This window comes from Enhydra lutris, unplaced genomic scaffold, assembly GCF_002288905.1.
Source record: "Enhydra lutris kenyoni isolate GAN:26980312 unplaced genomic scaffold, ASM228890v2 scaffoldscaffold40, whole genome shotgun sequence".
NCBI lineage: Eukaryota > Metazoa > Chordata > Mammalia > Carnivora > Mustelidae > Enhydra > Enhydra lutris.
Genome location: NW_019154124.1, coordinates 3,804,515 through 3,823,373, shown reverse-complemented (window position 1 = coordinate 3,823,373; position 18,859 = coordinate 3,804,515). Strand labels below are relative to the sequence as shown.

General features: G+C 50.1%; 1 protein-coding gene across 7 annotated transcripts in view; it reads right to left on the bottom strand.

Annotated features, from left to right (window-relative positions):
- Positions 1–2,329: 2,329 nt before the first annotated feature.
- The window catches only part of LOC111155334 (ataxin 7 like 1), a 237,836-nt gene continuing 221,306 nt past the window's right edge, over positions 2,330–18,859 (bottom strand). For 4 of the 7 annotated variants that reach the window (XM_022515484.1, XM_022515486.1, XM_022515490.1 and 1 more), the window contains 6 exons: positions 17,654–17,846; positions 13,950–14,071; positions 12,234–12,539; positions 8,748–9,687; positions 5,830–5,904; positions 2,330–4,249 (listed from right to left, as the gene is read on the bottom strand). In XM_022515484.1, coding sequence (XP_022371192.1) covers positions 4,208–4,249; positions 5,830–5,904; positions 8,748–9,687; positions 12,234–12,539; positions 13,950–14,071; positions 17,654–17,846 — 1,678 coding nt within the window. In that variant the 3' untranslated portion in view covers positions 2,330–4,207. The remainder of the gene's footprint in view (positions 4,250–5,829; positions 5,905–8,747; positions 9,688–12,233; positions 12,540–13,949; positions 14,072–17,653; positions 17,847–18,859) is intronic. The other 3 variants (XM_022515485.1, XM_022515487.1, XM_022515488.1) reach the window with 3 other exon arrangements.

The window sequence follows — 18,859 nt, the reverse complement described above, 5'->3', positions numbered from 1 at the left end:
ACTGAGCATGAAATCCAAATTCTGTGAGGCCTTCTGTGACTTTGCCTAGTCTTCTGTCCATCTCTCTCCCTCTGCTCTGTCCACAGTGGATCTTCCTCAGGCTCTAAGTACTTCCAAGTGTTCCTACCTTGGACCATCTCTGCCGGGGATTCTCTCCCCCACACTGTGCCTTCAGCTCACTTCCTCGAAGGGGACTCCCTGATGGCGCCCTATCGCCCACTGTATGTCAGCTTCTCCTGTTCTTTTCTCTCACAGAATCCGATTCTTTCCACGACAGCCTTTGCCACAAACCGTAATTACACATTTGATCATGTGTTTATTTACTGTCTTCCCCACTGGGTAGCTTCCAGAAAGCAGCTGGGACCATGTCTGTTTCTCCTCACTGAGCATAGAGAGCCTCGTTGAGGGGCAGCCACCCCATGATGCTCCATAAATATTTGGTGAATGAATTCACACTCTTCTAGCAAATGTGCATTCTAGCAGGAATACTTTGACCCAGAAGACAAAAGAAATAGCAAAAAAATCTAAATTTTATGAAAACCCAAAGACTTTGTTTTACAAACATATAAATTATTTTATTTACAAAGCCATGTTACAAAAAAAAAAAAAAAAAAAAAGGCAAAAAAAAAAAAAAAAAAAAAAAAAAAAGGGAAAAAAAAAAAAAAAGTACAATCGCTCACTGGAGAATGTCTCCAGGCCTGGTGCTGAACCATGGCAGTATCAATGGATACATGTTTGTTCTTTCCTTTTAAAACTGTAAGCCGTAGAATTTACTATTTACACCTACTTTAGACATTTATTCTGCTTACAACATCACAGGCATGGAATGACTTCTATCCGATAGTGCTAATACGTAAAGGTGCGGGGACAAAGAAGGAAAATACTTAGTGTTACAAAATATGGATCGTAGAAAAGAAACCCACTCCACAAGTGTGGCGTTTGTTTAGAATGTTGGGACATGCTTTCTCCAAAATTCTTCTGGAAAAGGTTCTAAAATCGGTAGTAGGAAAGGACAAATGAGCAGGTGCAAATTCTTGTCTGTGCAACAACAGTTATTGAATATACCCCATGACTGACCAGCTACGTAAAACCCACAGAGTTTTGTTAAAGTGCCATGGGCCGACAGCATAACAAAATAGAAGGTGTAAATAGAAAATTTTTCTTTTTTTTTCCTTTTTTTAAAACAAGAGTTCACTGAGAATCAGCAATAATAGAATATGCTGTAGAAACTATTCTCTACAAAGGTTGATCAGCGTTATTTACAATTGGTACATTGATACAAAAGAAGGCATACAAGTTATCCAAGTCGCTTTTTTTTTTTTTTTTTTTTTTATGGCTGACAGGTCTATGCATTGTGTTATGCTTAACAACCAGAGCTTTTGAGCCTCTATGGCTGACGACAAGTCATGAGATCTTCAGGCAAATGAAGGGGGGAATGGTGTGTGTGTGTGTGTGTGTGTGTGTGTGTGTGTGTAGTCAAGGGGCTGGGGCGGGATGCGCAGAACAGAAGTACCCAAAGGGTCTCACCCTAGTAATGCTTTATAGGCTGGTCCAGTCGAACTCCATTAAAACAAACCCAAAGAAAACCTTTTATTTGCATTCCATTTTTCAAGCTGTAAGTTTTTAATACATCATTATAAAGTAAACCTGTGGTTGACTGTGAAGGAAGAAACACCGTGGGTTTTCCCTTTTGCTCAGTTTTCCAGAAATGTCCTCACCTTGGTCAGAGCCAGTCTTTCACCAAGTAAGCAGCATTCGGTGGGGAGCCTCTTTATTCCAGCTTGCAATTCAAGATGCAGACAGCTAAAATGTTTAAGCCTACTGAATTGCTCCTTTCGTCCCTGTCGAGACATTATTTCTCAGAAGCAGCCACTTAATCTCTCAACCATTGTTTTCCCTCTTTTGAGTTTATGAGTTTATAAATCAGAGGGTTATTTTGTTGCTGAGATTTTTTTATTTTTTTTTGTTTTTTTACTCCTGCAAGTTTTACAACTTAAAATAAATTATAAAAAAACAACAGACTTCTAAAACCGAACGAGACAAAAATTGTGCAAAAATAACAAAGATATGTACATACTTTTCCGTCTGAAGAAATGTACAATAAAAACATAATTCAAAGAACATTTTAAAAATATAAACATTGCTTAAACTTTCCTACGTTTCATATTGTTTCTGAAACTATTCTGGTCAGTTAGCTCTGTAATATAGTAAAACATAAATTATTACAAAATTAACACTATAAAAATTTACTTTAAGAATATCTTCTAAATTTTTTTTCCAAAGGGTCTAACCTGTTTATAATTTCTTAAACATTTTATAAGTCTTAAAATCTGCCTTAATTTTTTTTTTAAAAAAGAAAAAGTAACCATCTTCCCTTCAATTTGTAGTCTCTTTTTCTCAAGATGTAAATAAACCGGCATATAAGTGCACTTTTAACACTGTAGAAATAAAAATGAAATCATCTGAACTAATGTCCTGGTACCTAATATCAACTCCTGATTTTTAAAAAAATCTTCATTTTATATTAAAAATTTTAGGAATCCTATAAGAAACACGGTCAGTGCAATTCCATTGATACAAATCACTCCATTTGCCTCCCGTCTTCGCAAAATCCAATGTGGTAAAACGTAACAGTAGTCTGATCTTTGGGTTGTGGGGATGGGAAGGAAAAGGGAAACTTTGGGGTTGGGATGAAGGTTTGGGTCCAGCTGCGAAACTGGCATTCATTTCTGATTTAGGGATGAAGCAAAACTTCCTGGTCTCTCTTGCTAATATATCGTATACAAAATTTCATGATTAATAGCACAAGATGCCTATTTCATATTGTGAATTCCTTTCCTGATTACCATTCCGTAGTACAGCTTGTGGTTATTGCTATTTCTTTTAAAACTCCAGTGTGAACAGTTGCAGAGCTGTGGGGCTCTAGCTTTTCTCTTCCCACACTTCCAGACAGCTCCGCACTAAGGGGTAGGTAGCTGGGCTGACCATACCTCCCTGGGGTGGCTGTGTCCAGGCTGGGGCTTGGGATAGCCTAGCACAAGCTGACTGATGGGTGTGCTGACTGCCTGGGACCCTGGGGCTGGGGGCTCCGAGGCAGGAGGGCAGGGCTAGAAGTTACTTATTCTCCCAGGTGTCTATTGCTTAACCCTTCGTGGAAGTTTGTCCTCAGACCCTTCCTGCACGCCCAGCCCTGCTTCTACTCCTCTTGCCTAGCCCTGGAAGGAAGCTTAAGAACTTGCACCGTGGAAGCTGTGTCTCAAGCCCTGAGGGACCTCCTGGGGTCTCCTGCCCTCCTTCCTGGGATTTCTCCGCCTCTGGTTCGCCTGGCTTTGGCATCACTGTAGACCCGCACCCTGGAAGGGATTCTGCTGCACAGATGCCTAACAACCTCATATTATCAGTCACTGGCTTTCCTCTGTCTTTTGACAGGTATCTTCCCCTACGCAGAAGCTCTGCTTCTTGTCACCTTCCAGGCCCATTCCAGCCCGTCCCTGACCCCGTAGCTCCTCTCTGAGCTGCACAGCTGGACAGTGGTATCGGCTAAACGACATAGTTCAACGGCCACTCTTCTCGGTTTTGCTCATAGCATCTGGCTCCCGCAGTGCTGGTGCGGCGCAGAACCCTGATGAGCGTGCTCAGTCCTCACGGGGCTCCCTGCTCTCAGCGCCCCAAACACAGGCTCTTCCCCAGGAAAGCCCCACCCCCAGCACACTGTCCAAAGGGGAGCCGGCTCCTTCTGCATGGCCAGTGAGGACCCGGTGAGCGGCAGGTGGGAGGGGACGCAAGGGATGGGTGGGAGGTCGAGGAAAGGAGCACCGCGTGCTCAAGTTCAAGAGTTTCAGACAACGCCAACCGGGAGCGGACATTGGGCCATGTCTGTGCTCGTGGCTGGAGCGAAATGATGGTGCAGTAGCAGCATGGGAAGCTAGAGGGGCGACCCCGAACTTGGAAGAACGTATACACAAGGCAAATGAAAGAACCCAAACAGAACACTGGTATTGTTTTCTGTAAATCTTAAATTCACATTCTTTTGCCTTTTGCTCTTTCTTCAAAACTAAAAACTGGTCAATTAAAAAGGAAGAAGAACGACCCGAGCCACAGTCACGGCGCAGGAAACAGACTCTCCCTGGCTGCGCGCTCCCCTCCCTCCTCCTCCCACCTTGGCCAGGCGGCCAGGCATTGGTTTCCAAGTGGCTTCACAGTCTTGTTATGGAAGAGTCCTTATCCTGCCCGTTCGGTTTGTGGTCTTCTAGGAAAGAAAAGAAAAGCTTGTTTCAAAAACCGTACACTTGGGATGATCCGCAAGAATTCAAGAACAGAGAGGCTCAGTTTCCACGGCTGTGATACAGAGCCACCTTGGGCCTAAGGTCATGGTGAAAGGCACGTGAGGCGCCGGGTGTGGAGGGCTGCCTGCACCTGTGGCCACACAGATCCTCTCTGGGGGGGGAGACACAGGGACACATCTCCTGGACATGCATGGTGGGGGTTCCCTACTACAGAGAGATCTGGAATAATGGGTCCATCTGTTTTTTTCCTCTCTTAATTCACCTTTTCCTACCTAACCTGTAGACCACAGGGAGAATTCTCTAAGGAAGATGTCTAATAACAGGTTAAGCACAGAGGCTCTGGGTTCAAGTTTCTTAGCCTCTCCCTCTGGGCATCTTCAGCCTATAACATGAGGATCATCATTTGTCCCTCATACAACTGCTACAAGGGTTATATGTATGAAATGTATGTGAAGGGCTCAGCACAGCACCCACAGAGAAAAGCCTCAACAAATGCTATCTTATTACTATTACATCTGTTAAGGGTGACCGTAGCCAACAGGTGCACTGCGCAACCTGTGGAGGAGGCCGGTCACAAACGGGGGCAGGTTACCAGGTCATATATGACTCCGGCCCCCGCCCCCACCCCAGCACAGAGGATAGGCTGCAGGTCCTCAGGCACAAAAAGTGACTCAAATTAGTGGAGACGCTCCTTGATCTAGGGATACAAAAACTATTTTCCCATAATCTTCACTCAAACACTACCCAACACTGGTGGAGAAACCCCAAAAGGTCAAAATGCAGGCATATTGCAATCTGTTACCTACAAAACCTCTGCAACATTGAAAATGATGTAACACCGCCGTGCGTGTATTTTTTCCAGTCATGTAGAACACACCTCACCCCACTGCCTACTCTCCCTGGCCTCCCTCAGAGGCGCACACACACTCCACTGGAGAAAATCATCTGTTCGCTGACTACTCTCACACTTTGAGTTTGTAGAAACTTCTAGATCCACCTTGAATACTCCTACCATGAAACCACATCTTGAATAGCAGCCACAGCTCACCAGAGGCCTTGAGAAAGGACTGATGGATCAGTGCCCAAAGCAAGGCCTTCTGGTCAACACCATTCATTTTCACGATAACCTTAGGAGGTAGGCGTCACCTTTGCCACTGAACAGATGAAAACACTGAGACTCAGAGAAGGAACCTGCTTAATATCACATGGCTGCGATTAATAATCGGGCTAAGACTTATAGTGTTTGGTCTGTGTCAGGCATTTTCTAGAGGGCTTATGCAGATAAGTTAATTTAGTCCTCACAAAAGCCATATGGGGTAGGAGCCATTATGATCCCCGTCGTGGGTGAGGAAACTGAAGCACAGAGAAGTTAAGTAACTTAGCCAACGACGCACAGCTACTAACAAGAAGGCTAAGCTCTAGAAGCGAAGAAGCTACGCTCTTAACTGGAGCTGGGGTGAGTCAGGGTCTGCCCCAACAGCCTCGCTCTCTCTGCTGGTGACCCCGTGTATTCCCTCCCCACAGCCCCTTCCCAGTAACTTACCGGTCGGCTGTGTCCTGGGCTGGATATGCTTGAAGGACTGGATTGTGACAAAGCTAGGCTGCTATTTTTCCCGACCTGAAAGACACCAGCGAAGTCCCCCTCAGATCCACCAGCCAGCCTGCTGCGAGAGACCCCCGGTATCCGGCGCCGCCCAGGGTACAACAGCGCCCTCCGGTGGTGAGCCGCTCGCGTTCCCCTCTTAGATGGCAGAAAAGACGCCAATGGCTCTGGGGACACCCTGAGGACGCCCTTCCCATCCCAGAGGGAAAGCGGAATAGTGGGTAATTCTTAATTCTGCTTCCCAGATGTAGCCGGTGAGTTTCAGGGGTGAGGATGAAGGCGTCTGGCGAGAGGCCTCGCCCCTCCTGGGGGTGGGGGTAGCATTTACCCCCGCAGAGGCCCCTGCTTCTCCACCTCTGACCTCCCAGACCGGTCCCAGACCTGTCTTGCTCCCAGCCCAGACTCCCTGGGACTAGCTCAGGATAGAAGCTTGCCTCTTATTCTGGCTGCGTTTTCCTGGCCACCGGACGCAGCGAACACCTTGCCATTCTTCAGGAAACTAGCCAAGTGAGGGGGCGGGGCGGCTGTGGGTGTGGCCGTCGGGCTCCTCCCCTTCCTCTGCGTCCTGGGTGCGCACGTGGTGGGCGGGTTCCTCAGGTAAGTACCCTGCCTACAGGCAGCTCCTTGCGCCTATAAAGAGCTCATCCTCTCTGTTAACTTGCCTTTGCAGAAAGACGTCTGCCTTATACTCGCAGCCTTGTTTTTTTGTTCAATTTACTACCTCTGTGAGAAATTCTGGTCTTAGACCTACCAGATACAATTAGATAGATCCCCATTTGGTTCCCAAAGCACGTTTACCCTGCCTTTCTCAACCTAGGTCATGTTTCTCTCAGTCTCCTAAAAGAATCCACACAGATTGCAAAGGCCTTTCCCCAGCACTTGGACATCCCTGGGGGGTGACCCTAGACAAAGGCTTTTCTAAATGACCCGGTGACAAGCACCCAGGTATCACTCGCATCCGAGAGCCAGTGCGAGCTAGACCCGAGGCAGCTGTTCAGGGCATCAGGTTTTTTTTTTTAATTTCCCTCTTGATAGATGCTCTGGTAGAGACCTGTCTGTTCCTTTCACCCCTCGCTTTGACTAATTCATTGTGTTAGCTAAACACTTCTTACAGTCCTGCTGACCCAAGGGCAAAGAGGACATTGCTGACTCAGTACAGAGACATTCCCTGAACACAGAGGCAGGGAGGTTAAGGGCCCAGATTCCAGAGCCAGACTGCCTGGGTTTGGATCTCTGCCCCACTATTTCCTTGCTGTGTGACTTTGGGCACGTTGTTTAACCTTCCTGTGCCTCGGTTTACTCATTTGTAAAATGGGGGGTAAGGTAATAATTAAGTGAATGAATATATCTGAAGGGCTTGGAGCAGAGCTCATCCCTTAAGTGTTGGCGCCTAGAACTTTGTCTAAAACGGGTGCCACTAGGGGGCGCCTGGACGGCTCAGTGGGTAAATACCTGACAGTTGCAAACTGAATCCTGCAGGAGGGATCTCCGCGTTGTGAGTTCAAGCCCCCTGTTATCAGGGTGGCCTGGAACCCAATGCAGTGACACCCCTGACCAGCTGACTCGGTCTGCATCTTAATAAGACCCTCCACTCCGCTTGAATACACAACCCTAGGGGATTCCTGTTACACATTCAAGTTCAGAAAGTGCTGGTTCTGCTCTTCATCATCCTGAGGCCTGAAGGTGGCCCGGATCAGCAGTGTAGTCTCTGGAGAGGGCCCTGTGGGTGCTAGCCCGCCTCCCCTACATGACTGGCGGTGCAGAGGTCAGAACAGTGGGACACCTGCCACAGCTGCAGACGGGTGTGAGCGTCCCGGGCTCCAGCGAGAGGACCTACATCTCCCCCGGTCTCACCTTGGCCTCAGTGTGCAGCTTGTCTGGCCCTTGGGACCCAAACGGGCTGTCTTTCATGTGTCTACTTGTGATTTATGAATCCCCCTCAAGATGCTCTCTTTGTGGAGTTTTAACAAGTTTAAACATGACATAAAACATTAAAACATCTGTTTAACAACGAACTCTCATCTCTCCGAAGTCTTCATCCCCACACAGGGATGGGCCAAGGGTCCGGCCCACTTAATTCTAAACCTGGGCAGCCGCAGCCCACAGTCCGGGCTGTGGGGCTCAGGCTCTGAGGCAGGCCTGTGAGTGTGGCCCTCTGCCATCTCCACCCCCTCCTGGACGCCCAAGCAGCAGCATCAGGAGGGGGTGGGGTCTCTCCAAATAGCCCCCCCACCGGAAAAGACCAGGCTTGAGGATGCCTGAGCCTGGACTCTTCTCACCCCATCTTCCCAGGCTTCCTCGCGGTACGCCCTCCTACTTGCACAGCGACATCATTGGACACGTCTGGGCCGGCTGGGGTGAGAAGCAGGAACGCTCAGGCACCCAGGGGGCAGCAGCACCAGCCACCACATCCCAGGTAGGGGCTCCCCCCAACCCTTGCCCCCCCCTGCCTATCACTGAACCTGCCTGGGCTTTGGGCCCTTCCTCGGGGGCTTCCCGGAGATCAGATTTAATGCAGTCGTCCTCAGAGCTCAAGATACAGAAGAGACAGGCGTGGCAGGGGAACTCAGCATCCCCCCGTGCCTCACTTTCCTCATCTGTAACGCAGTGATAACAAACGCACCAACCACTCTGGGTGGTGGGGTTTAAACGAAGTGATATTTGCCCAGTGCTTCGAATGGCCCAGCACATAGCTACAGCCACCTAAAGTATATGTTCACTAAACCATCCTCAGAACAGAGGCCGCTCTGGTCTTGACCTGAGCCACCCGGCTCAGCAGGGGCGCTGCCCGGCCCGCTCCGTCCCCCAGAGCCCACGAAGGCAGCACCAGGAGGCCCCCAGAAGCATGGGTCCCTTACCTGCCGAGAGGAGGCGCTGTTAACGGGATCGGGCACCGGTGCGAGAAGGCTGGGAGGGTTCTTTTTGTGAACGCTATTCATACCAGGCATTTTAGTGATTTTACAGGCTTTGCTACTAGAACTCGAGTTCTTACGCTTTTTTCCTTCTGATTTGTCAAAAGAGAGGGGCAGCGAAGACACGGCATTGTGTGAGGCCAGAGAGAGGTCCCCTGCAAGGGAGGGCACAGAGAGGGGACAGGAGTCACTGCTGCCGCCCACCGAGCCCACATGTCTCACTATGTCCGCGGGGCCGCCGGGCAGCGAGGTCCGTCCTGAGGGCTCCAGTTTGGCACTGAGTGGGCTCACCCCATTGTTTGAGTTGTGCACAGACAGACTGTTATAGGGAGGGGCCGCCTGATAGGAGTTCAAGGCTGAACTGGCATTCAAGACACAGTTCTTTCTGTGGGGCCCTGACAATGGAGACGAGAGGGATGTCGGCAGGGTTAATGAGGAGGAGGAGGAGGAAGTCGAAGGCTGCGGCTTCCTCTTTTTGTTACTTGGAGACTCGTCGCTACGGGCGGACAGGTCTTTGACTTTTGAGGATTTGCTGGTTTTGGTTTTGGATGGCTTGTGGGATGGGGAAGGGATGACGGCTGGTATCGGGGACACGGCGGGTGGGGCCTTGAAGGTTGAGTCCATGATGCTGAGGGTTGCAGCCACATGGGGGAAAGCTGTGGTGTGTGACATGAGGGCACTCGGGTCCGGCGACGCCACAAAAGGTGCGTTTGAGAGCATGGCTGATGTCATTATGTAGGAAGAGGTGAGTCTCGAGCTGATGGGAGCTGAAGAAAGATACACGGCACTGGGGTTGTTGAAAGGCTGGGAAACGGATGCTGGAACGGGGGTGGTGATGTGGGCTGCTGGCGAGGGCATGGGGCTATCTGCCGCAGGAGGGATCTTCCTAAACATGAGAGAAGAGTGAAAGAGAAACCGTGAGAAACAGGCTTGGCAGCGCTCCAGAGGCTCGAGCACGTGTGAGTGGCAGGGCTCCACGGAAACCCGGGGTCGAACCACACTATGGAAGATGAAGCCTTGGAGGATGGCGGACTCTGAATTATGGCCCTTCCCTGCAGTTCCCCCCATTGCAACAGCCAGCAACCTAGTCTGAGTCACTTTCAGGTTCTCAGATCCTTTTCTCCATGCTTGGCTACCGGATAATGGCCGATTTGGGTTCATGAATAAAGGTGAATGTTACTTAGAATAAAAATTTCCCCGACAGTGTTCTCTCTCTCTCCCTTTTTCTTTTCCTTTCTTTCTTTCTTTCTTTCTTTTTTTTTTTTTGGCAGTGATGACGGTGATTTTTAATGAGAAGCAGTCATTTCACAGGTAGGTCCTGGCTTGATGTAAGAAGTGTGAGGACAGGGCTTTGCCACCTGTACCTGGGGGGAGAGCCCTGCACACTGCCTCTCGGGGCTTCCCAGCCACTCCTGTCCTCTGCCCAACCCTCCCCTGCCTCCCCCCGCCGCTGGCAGGCCAGCATCCTCTTGCCTTTGCTGTCTGCTGCCTCCGCTTTATTCTGCAGAGAGGCATGAACACGTGAGCTCGGGGCTGGGGCTGCCGGCTCCGATTTATTCTTATTCACCGCACCCAACCTCAGCTTTCACTCTGAGGAGCTATGATGGGGGTGCGGCGACCCTCACACAGGTCTTCCCGCCCTTGGGTTAGGATGGGATGAGACGACAGCGACCCCCATGGATCCCGACCAGGGGGTCAGGAATTTCCAGTTTGTTCTGAAGACAGATGCAGGATATGGGCACAGGAAAACACAGGGGGTGGGGGGGCCGGGGTTCTTCCAGGAGGTTGGGGAGCCCAGGCCAGCACCAGGTGGCAGGTCACTCTTGAGGCCATCCTGTCAACTCCGTCTGTTGACTCTCACCTCCAAACCATGGTTGGCTCGGTGTCGCCGCTACTCTGGGAACTGGGAGGGGCACAGGGGGCCTTGGGGTCACCCTTTGTTCCTGATTTTTTTTTTTGGGCAAGAAAGGATACTGACCTCAGGAACCAGGTGAATATTTTCAAATGGGCGCTTTCCTATCTTTCCCCTCGCTCTCCTCTCCCCGCTTCCCTGGAAATCATTTTCAGGGGAGCCGAGTCCTCCCACCCCCCAGCAGTCAGGAACTAGCACTCTTTCTTTGAAAGCAGCACTGGCAGGTGGGGAGACTTGGGACCTGCATCCCCAGGCTTCTAGCAGGTGTGAGATGGGGCCTCTTGGCCTCTTGAAATTCCTTGGCTCCTTGGCCACCCTCTCAGCTGGAGCAGCAGGACGGGGTGCCCCTGGACTCCCCAAAGAGGCCCCACCAAGGAGGACATTCCTCTCCTAGCGCTGCCCTGAGGACTCGGTCTTCTGCCTGCAATCTGGTGGAGCTTACGGCTTCCATCTTTAGGGTGGAATCCAAAGGAATCCTTGAATACAGAAGCAGCACAGGGTCCTTGAAAACATCAGACCAAACGGATCAAATATAAGAGAAAAAATGTTGCCAAATCCACTGTGGCCGTGATGGCGTTCAAAAATCTACCTTTTCTTAAGCCCAAAGGACATAAAAGGTCCTGTTGGCACCCAGCCAGGGCTCCTCAGTACTTGTTGCAATGAACCGATGAGTGAATGAATGGATGGATGGATGGGAGGGCGGACAGGTGAGCGGGTGAGTTCTCAGCAGCAACAGTACTATGCATGCGGGGAAGGGACTCCCAGGAGAGCAGACCCCGGAGGCCTGGACACGCCCTTCAAACTGTCTGGCAGGCACATGCCACCCTGACACTTTCGGGAAGACTTCTCGGGCTGTGCGGGCTTAGCACGCTCTCCCTCTCCCTGCCGTCTGTCGCCAGCCCGCGCCGTCTTTCCCTGACTCCAGTTTCTCACCAGCTAAAGTAGGGACAGAAATACATGCGGGCAGAGGTTTGGCAGTGACTTGTTAACAAATGTTATTTACAGATACCAGATGGCTCCTTTAGAGAGGACCCCGAGCAATGGCCTTAACTGGGATCGACTCCGAATGCCCTGATTTGTAACTTTCCCACTGAGTCACGTGAGTGTGTTTTGACTTGCGAGGACAAGCAAGGGCTGGAGTCGACCGTCTTACCCGGGACACTCCGGACGGGGGTGGGGGTGGTGGATGCTATTTTCCTCATCTACTTTCTGTCCCTTGTCTTCTTTTCCCCAGTAGCCCTAAGTGGAGGGCAGAGGCAGAGGAGAGAGAGGGCAGGGGTGAAGCAGAGCGAGGGGCATGTGGTTAGGCTCACTGTCCCGGGAAGCCCCTGCCTCCCCGGCTCGACAGTTTATGTGTTTTTCTAGGTGGATGGCAGTGGACTTCAGCTCTGCGGGCTGTGCCCTGGTTTCAACTTTGCACGCTGGCCTAGGAAGTCCCATCCAAAAGCCCACAGATGCGCATAAATTACGGACAGCGCCCCTCCTCCCCTGCCAGCTGGCATGGAGCTCCAGATGCTGACCTGGCTGAAAGAGAATACTGTGTTGGCGTCTCCTGATGCAGAGTTAAATGCTTGTTAAAGAAAAAAGAGTCTTGGCCGTTCCTTTTCTTCCTAATGTCTTCCACGCCCCCATCGGCTGCCATGCCTCCAGGTTCGGGCCCGTCGGGGCCTGGGGTTGGGGCAGCGAGGCTGAGAGGGCAGCGGGGTGCTACGCTCTCCAGAGTTGACACCCAGGCAGCCCCAATGTTGCTCAGTGACAGCAGATTGGTTAGGCAAGTCCTGAAAAGGGGGGAGGGACCTGACGCCCTGGGACTCGGGTTTCTGTGCCTGAGGAGGAAAGGAATATGGAGCTTGAGCTGACAGGACACCAGGTAGCGAAATACAGATCAACACATTCCTTCCACGTGTCCGGGATTTACACTTCCACCACACAGGAGCGCAAAGAGCTGTGGGAACCCCCGGGGCGGGCTGCCATCTTGGGGGAGCAAGCGCACCAGGGTCAACCCCCCAAACACTGGGAACCCAGGAACCCCACATGCAGCGCCCGGTGGTGGCTGTTTAGGGCGGTCACAGGCAGACACTGAGGGTGCCCTTCAGACACACTGAGCTGTCACTTCTGTGAGAAGAAGCGATAAGCTTCTCTTGTGGCCCTTGCCTATTTGGTAGTAAGTGTCACCACGGAGTCCACTGGGACAGCGGCCCGCACACCCCACGGGGCTGGCTTCTGCTAGAAGTTCGGGTCTGGAGGCTCTCTGGGCATTGCAGTGGAAAGGGGCTGAGGTGCCACAGCTGCCTGGGACACGGGGCAGCTCTGAATTCTGTTCCCGTGTCCCCTCGCCGCACCATCCCATTCTCAGGAACGCCTTCCCGCTTTTCCCCGGCTTCTCTCAGTGGGGTTCGGGATTCACCTGTGGCTTTCCTGACCCACCTGGGCCCAGCCCTGAGGGGTCCATGACTCTAGTGGATTATGATATCCTAGGGGCTCACTTCTGTGGGAGTGGGGGTGCGGGCTGGCCGTGCATTCTCAGCCCGTTTAGCTTGTCATTCTTTCACAAGGGCATTTGGCTAAGGCAGGAAGTTTCCTCCCCTTTTTTATGAGTCTCCTGTTAAGATGTAAATACATCGGGAGGTGCTGGAGAAGAAAGGGGGCTCAGAGAAATGGAACGTAAGCTGGGGCAGGGGGGCAGAGAAGTACAGGGAGAGGTGAGGAGAGAGCTCTAGCTAGGCGGGAAGGGCCAAAGACAAGCTTAACCAACTTCCAACATCACTCAGGACCCGCCCTGTTGGCCGCCATATGTATTTTTCTCACAGGACATTAAACAATTAGAAATTGGTCCATAACCATTGTGAAAATTTTAGTATCGACATTGTAGCATTAACATTACAGACAGAGGCATATTCTTAGTATCCTTAGATGTTCTTAGTCATAGCAAAAAGGCCCTTTAACAGTCTTAAGTAGACGAGATCTTATCTAATGCCTTTTTCACTTAGTTTAGAAGATTACCAATGCAAAAATGATCTCCAAAGAGGACAAGGCATACCACATGTCGTACGCGTCTCTGAGAAACTGTCGGGAAGCCATTAAGAAGACCTGGTACTTATGAATTAAGCAGGGATCCCGATTTCAGAATCATTTTGTTCCATGAAAAGCCAACTACCACATTCATCCAGAAAGCTAGGGTTCAGACAGTCTCGGGGTAGCTCTGAGCGTATATTGCACAAAAACGGCTCACTTACTTCCACATCTGTGAATTCAAGTGTTTTTCTACCATGGAGTTTAGTGCGAATCGAAAACGATCCCATCTTCTATCAAACACATAGTACCCTCGTCCCATGAGGCGACTCCCGAATGAGCAAAACTGTGAGGGGAAAAAACATTTTAATTTTGATTACAGGTTAATAAGCTAATATAAACCATGCAGAGAAAAATAACATTTGCACAAAAACACACAGGGGTACAATTTTACTCAAAATAAAGAAGCAAATAGTATTGAAGCCAAAAATATTTCTGTGGTGCTCTCGGCTGTGCTCTAGATTTTCTGCAGAACCTCGCGTTAGGACTCGACAGTAGTGACATTCAATCTTCTGTGGCCCTGAGGGCTACCTTCTCTACACCCGGGATTGAGCCAGTATTATAGGTTAAAAACAAACACACAAACCAAACCAAACCAGCAGTGGGGAGGGTTTTTCAGCACTGCCTGCTTATGGTATATCATCTGTCTTCTCCAGGGACTCGGTGGTTCCTTGCTCCTCCCTGTAGTAATGGACACTGTTTGTCCTGACAGTCTGCCAACTGGTCAGAGCTTTCCCATCTGTTGCCAACAGAGCCATTTCACTTCCAGGGAGGCTATAAACTCCTTCCTTCCCCAGTCCCGACCTCATGTCCACCTCTGCACTTTAGGCTGCCCTGTGACACATCACCGTCACCACGCTTCTGTTCATGCTGTTCCCTTGGCCCGTTCATGCTGTTCCCTCTGTTCCCTGTCTTCTTCCCTCTTCTCTTGAAGTCCCAATTCTCCCCTCCCCCAGCGGCCTAATCAAGACTCTCATTTCCAGTGGCCCTTATGTGACCAGCCTCATGCCTCTAGCTCCCACCGCATACCAATCGCATGCTTTATTACATGTCACCTTGGAATTGGCTGTTTTATGTTCTATGTAAATAATATCTATGTGCTTTGCTTGATTTTAAGTGTATAAAGGCTGGAAGCCTCGTTCTCTTCTTCCTCCTTAGTGTGAGGATGGTAGGGAAGAGATCTGGGATAAAGAATGGATTGCAGAGACAAGGTCCGACAAAATGTTTTTTAAAGCAAATTGTCACATTTAAAACATGTGGCTGAAGTATGTGCAGTAAGATGTTTAACGAATGTCACTGGATTACAATGTTAGGGCAACCAGAAGACCTGCAGACAGAAATTCAAGAAGCAGCCTCTGAGAAGGTGACATTTGGATGGTCTACAGCTCAGGCGAGTCTGCAGAAGACTCTCTAACTCAAATACAGCTTCTCCCCCTTTCCCCAGACCTCCCGGCAGCTCCCTGGCCTCCATCCCAGACACAGAGGCTTTGGCACTCATTCCACAAACCCTTCCTGGAACCAGCCTTTGGAACGGTTCTTAGGAGGAAATGCAAGACCTTGCTTTTGTTTTGTTTCTGCTTATGTTTTGGGGGCTTTGCATGAAAATTCTGTCACCCGTCAAATCTGGTAATCCTGATGAAAAACTCTTTCCTGCACTTTCCTATCAAGTGCTTACGGACGGAGCAAGAAAATAAACAAAAGGGATTCTCCAATGTGGAAGCTGGTCCCCAGCAGCATGTGGGAGCTGTTCCAGGTCTAGACATCTTTTCTTCCTTCGTCCCAGTTGCTAAAGACACCCTGAGTGACCGTTCATGACAAAAAGTGATTTAATGTAACAATTGACCATGAGGAAAAGGACAAAGCAAGGAAACAATCCATGGGCTTTACATTTAAATCAGCAAAACATGAAGGGCACACAAATCCGCCATGCCCAGAGTTGAGCTAAGCCACTGGAGCCTGGCAGCCTGTCACTTGGACAAACATCCCAGGCTCTGGAGTCTGGCCTTCTGGTAGAGCCCAGGCTTCCTTTCAAACTCAGAAGCTGAAGGCTCCCTATTGTCTTTGCTACCCATGTCTCTAATTCGATACTGACGCAAGGTTAACATCCAAGAGGCTCCTGTTCTCTGCCACCCATTGTGCCTTAGATGGCGCTGCGGGTCCTCACTGCCCCAGCCACCGTGGCTGGCTCTGCTGCCAGCCCACCCATACTTCTCCTCTCACCTTTTCCTGCCTAATGGAGCCACCCTTTTGTTCCGGTATCTGACACGGAACAGGGAGTAGGGAATGGGGTGGGGGTGTGTATGGGGGTCCCTTCCCAGAACCTTGAGATGAACCATGTCTACTTTCGTCCTGTGTCACTGCAATCCCCTCGTCCTGAGCCCCCAGTTGGTACAGGGGTGGGCTCGTCACCCTTTTCTGCTGGACGGAAGCAGATGCCTGCTGGGGGAGCTCACTGGAAACTTTCCTTCCTTAAGAAATGATATAAGATAGCACCTTAGAAGAAGACTCCCTTTCTGTTTGTCCCCTTCTGGAGGGTGTGACATGGGAGCTGTCGCAGGCACAGGGGACCGTGGATGACAGGCAAAGAGGCTTGAGAGATTCTCGCTGAGTAGCACCATATTACGGAGGTGCTGAACCAAGGAGGCAACCACCTACCTCTGGACCTCTTGTTCCATAAGATGAACCAATGACTATGGTATACACTATACATGACTTCGACATTCTGTTCCTGGCAATCAGAGGCATTCCTCCCCGTCCCTATTTCTACATTGTCTAAGCAGCAAAGTCTCAGGGTGTTGGTGAACCACAGGTCACCACCAACCCCAGAAATGGGAAGTGAATTTGGCCTGTATCCATCATACAGACAGAAGGGAGGAGGCACTCACTCTATCTTGTTGCAGGACTTTTTTTTTTTTTTTAAGATTTTATTTATTTTAGTAATCTCTAAACCCAGTGTGGGGCTCGAACTCCCAACCCCGAGATCAAGAGTCACATGCTCCACTCACTGAGCCAGCCAGGTGCCCCAGTACAGGACTGATTGTCCCTACAGAGCCCATGACATCTAGGGATAGTCAAAGGAAACCTTGCAGGGCTCCAGCTGGGACCAGACCAAACAGGCCATGGGGTCCCACATTCCAGGCCCCCCTGAATTTGGCTACGTGATGGTAGCCAGGAAGTCCCTTCTTAAGTGCTTGTAGGGCAAATGTAAAAAAGCCTTTAGCTCATGCCTCCTGACACTTCCCACCTCGATTTCAATGACCTTTTGAACTGTCGAAAGAAAGACTCTTTCAAGGAATTGGACTTTTTAACCAGTGATCATGCTGATGTGCAATGTTTCCTCCTCTCTTTGCACACACACACACACACACACACACACACACACTCTTTCTCTCAGTTCTGGTGCCATATGGTCACATTTACTAATAACGATAAAATTCAGAACCAACAGGGGAGAAAAGCAGCTAGGGCTGGCACCTGGCATACTGCTAAGACAGACGGTTTCCAAAGCAGGTGAGCTAGATGGGACTCTGGAAACCAGAGGCTCCATTCTGAGCCGGGTACAGCCGCAAGGTCAGCTGCCCAGCGCACTTACATCAACACCATTTCTCAGGCCTTCTCGCTGCAAGGTGGACCACGGCTACTCAGACGCTTAAAGGATTATAACCAGGTGGGAGCCCTGCCCTTTCCTTCTGGGACGTTCAAGGGTAAACTGAAGGCAGTCGTTCAACCTCAGGGTAAACCTTTCCATCAACCACTGTTCTGGCAGCCTCTCCTCAGGAATGGGCGCTGGCCGGCAGGGCGACCTCAACGCCTGCAGGGCACCGGGGGAGGGGGCGGAAAACACATGGGTGGAAACACGGTGGCCTACCGCAAGAGGTCTGGGGTGGTGGGTAGAGAAATGACAGTCTAACTTCTCGGGTTCGTCAGCTCCATCCATCTCCCCTTCATCACTCGACAGCCGGCTGGTGAGGTCCCCTCCGGCGGGGGGCAGCGGGGGCTCCGGGCCGTAGCCGCTGTGGTTTGAAGATGTGCTGCTGCTGATGCTATTTGCAGAAGACGGTCTGAGGGCAAGAGAGAATGGACAGAATGAACTTGGCGGAGGGAGGAAGACCCACGGGGTTGAAGGGAGCTCCGAAGGCAGACTGATCCGCTCTCTCGATACATCTAGGAAGGCGGGCCAATGGTAAATTTACACGAGGGAAAACTTCAGGCTGAGAGCAGGTAGGGATCAATAGGCTTTCTACAATGATCCAGGGGCGCTTAGGCTCTGCCCTGCTTAAGTCCAGGCACCAGGGAAAACTCCAACGATGTAAGTGGAACATAAAATACAGTAAGAGAGAATTAACTTAAAACCAGTCCTCTAACGAATTGTTATAACTCATCCGTTTGCATGTAATTAATTTGTACTCGTCATGTAGCTGCTTCTTCCTGAAAGTGGAACCTGACAGGAAGATCAACCAAGTAAACAACTTCAAACCAATTACCGAAATATCAGTCACGAGGGAAGATGGCCCCACACTTGGTTTTAGCTACTAAACTCCAGCTTTGTGAAATTAACACACTGGCATGGAAAAAGTCTTTGTCCCATTGATGGGGCAGAAGTCTCTTACCCCACAGTTAGATCTGTTTCTTTTTTTTCCCCCCATTTTTTTTTTCTTTTTTAAAGTAAGCTCTACACCCAATGTGGGGCTTGAACTCATGACCCTGAGAACAAGAAATGCATGCTCCACCACGGACCCACCAACAGAGCCAGCCAGGTGTCCCCAGATGTGTTTCTTTTTCTTTTCTTTTCCTTTTTAAAGATTTTATTTATTTATTCGAGAGAGAGAGAGAGAGAGAGAGAGAGAGAGAGAAAAGCACTAGTTGGGGGGAGGGGCAGAGAGAGAAGCAGACTCCCTGCTGAGCAGGGAGCACAACACAGGGCTCAATCCCAGGACTCTGGAATCATGACCTGAGCCAAAGGCAGATGCTTAACCAAATGAGCCATCTAAGAGCTCAAGCTGAGTTTCTTAGTATCATGCCACATGTTGTTTAATCATATCTTCTGAGGATGAATGTTTCCATTTAACTTTTG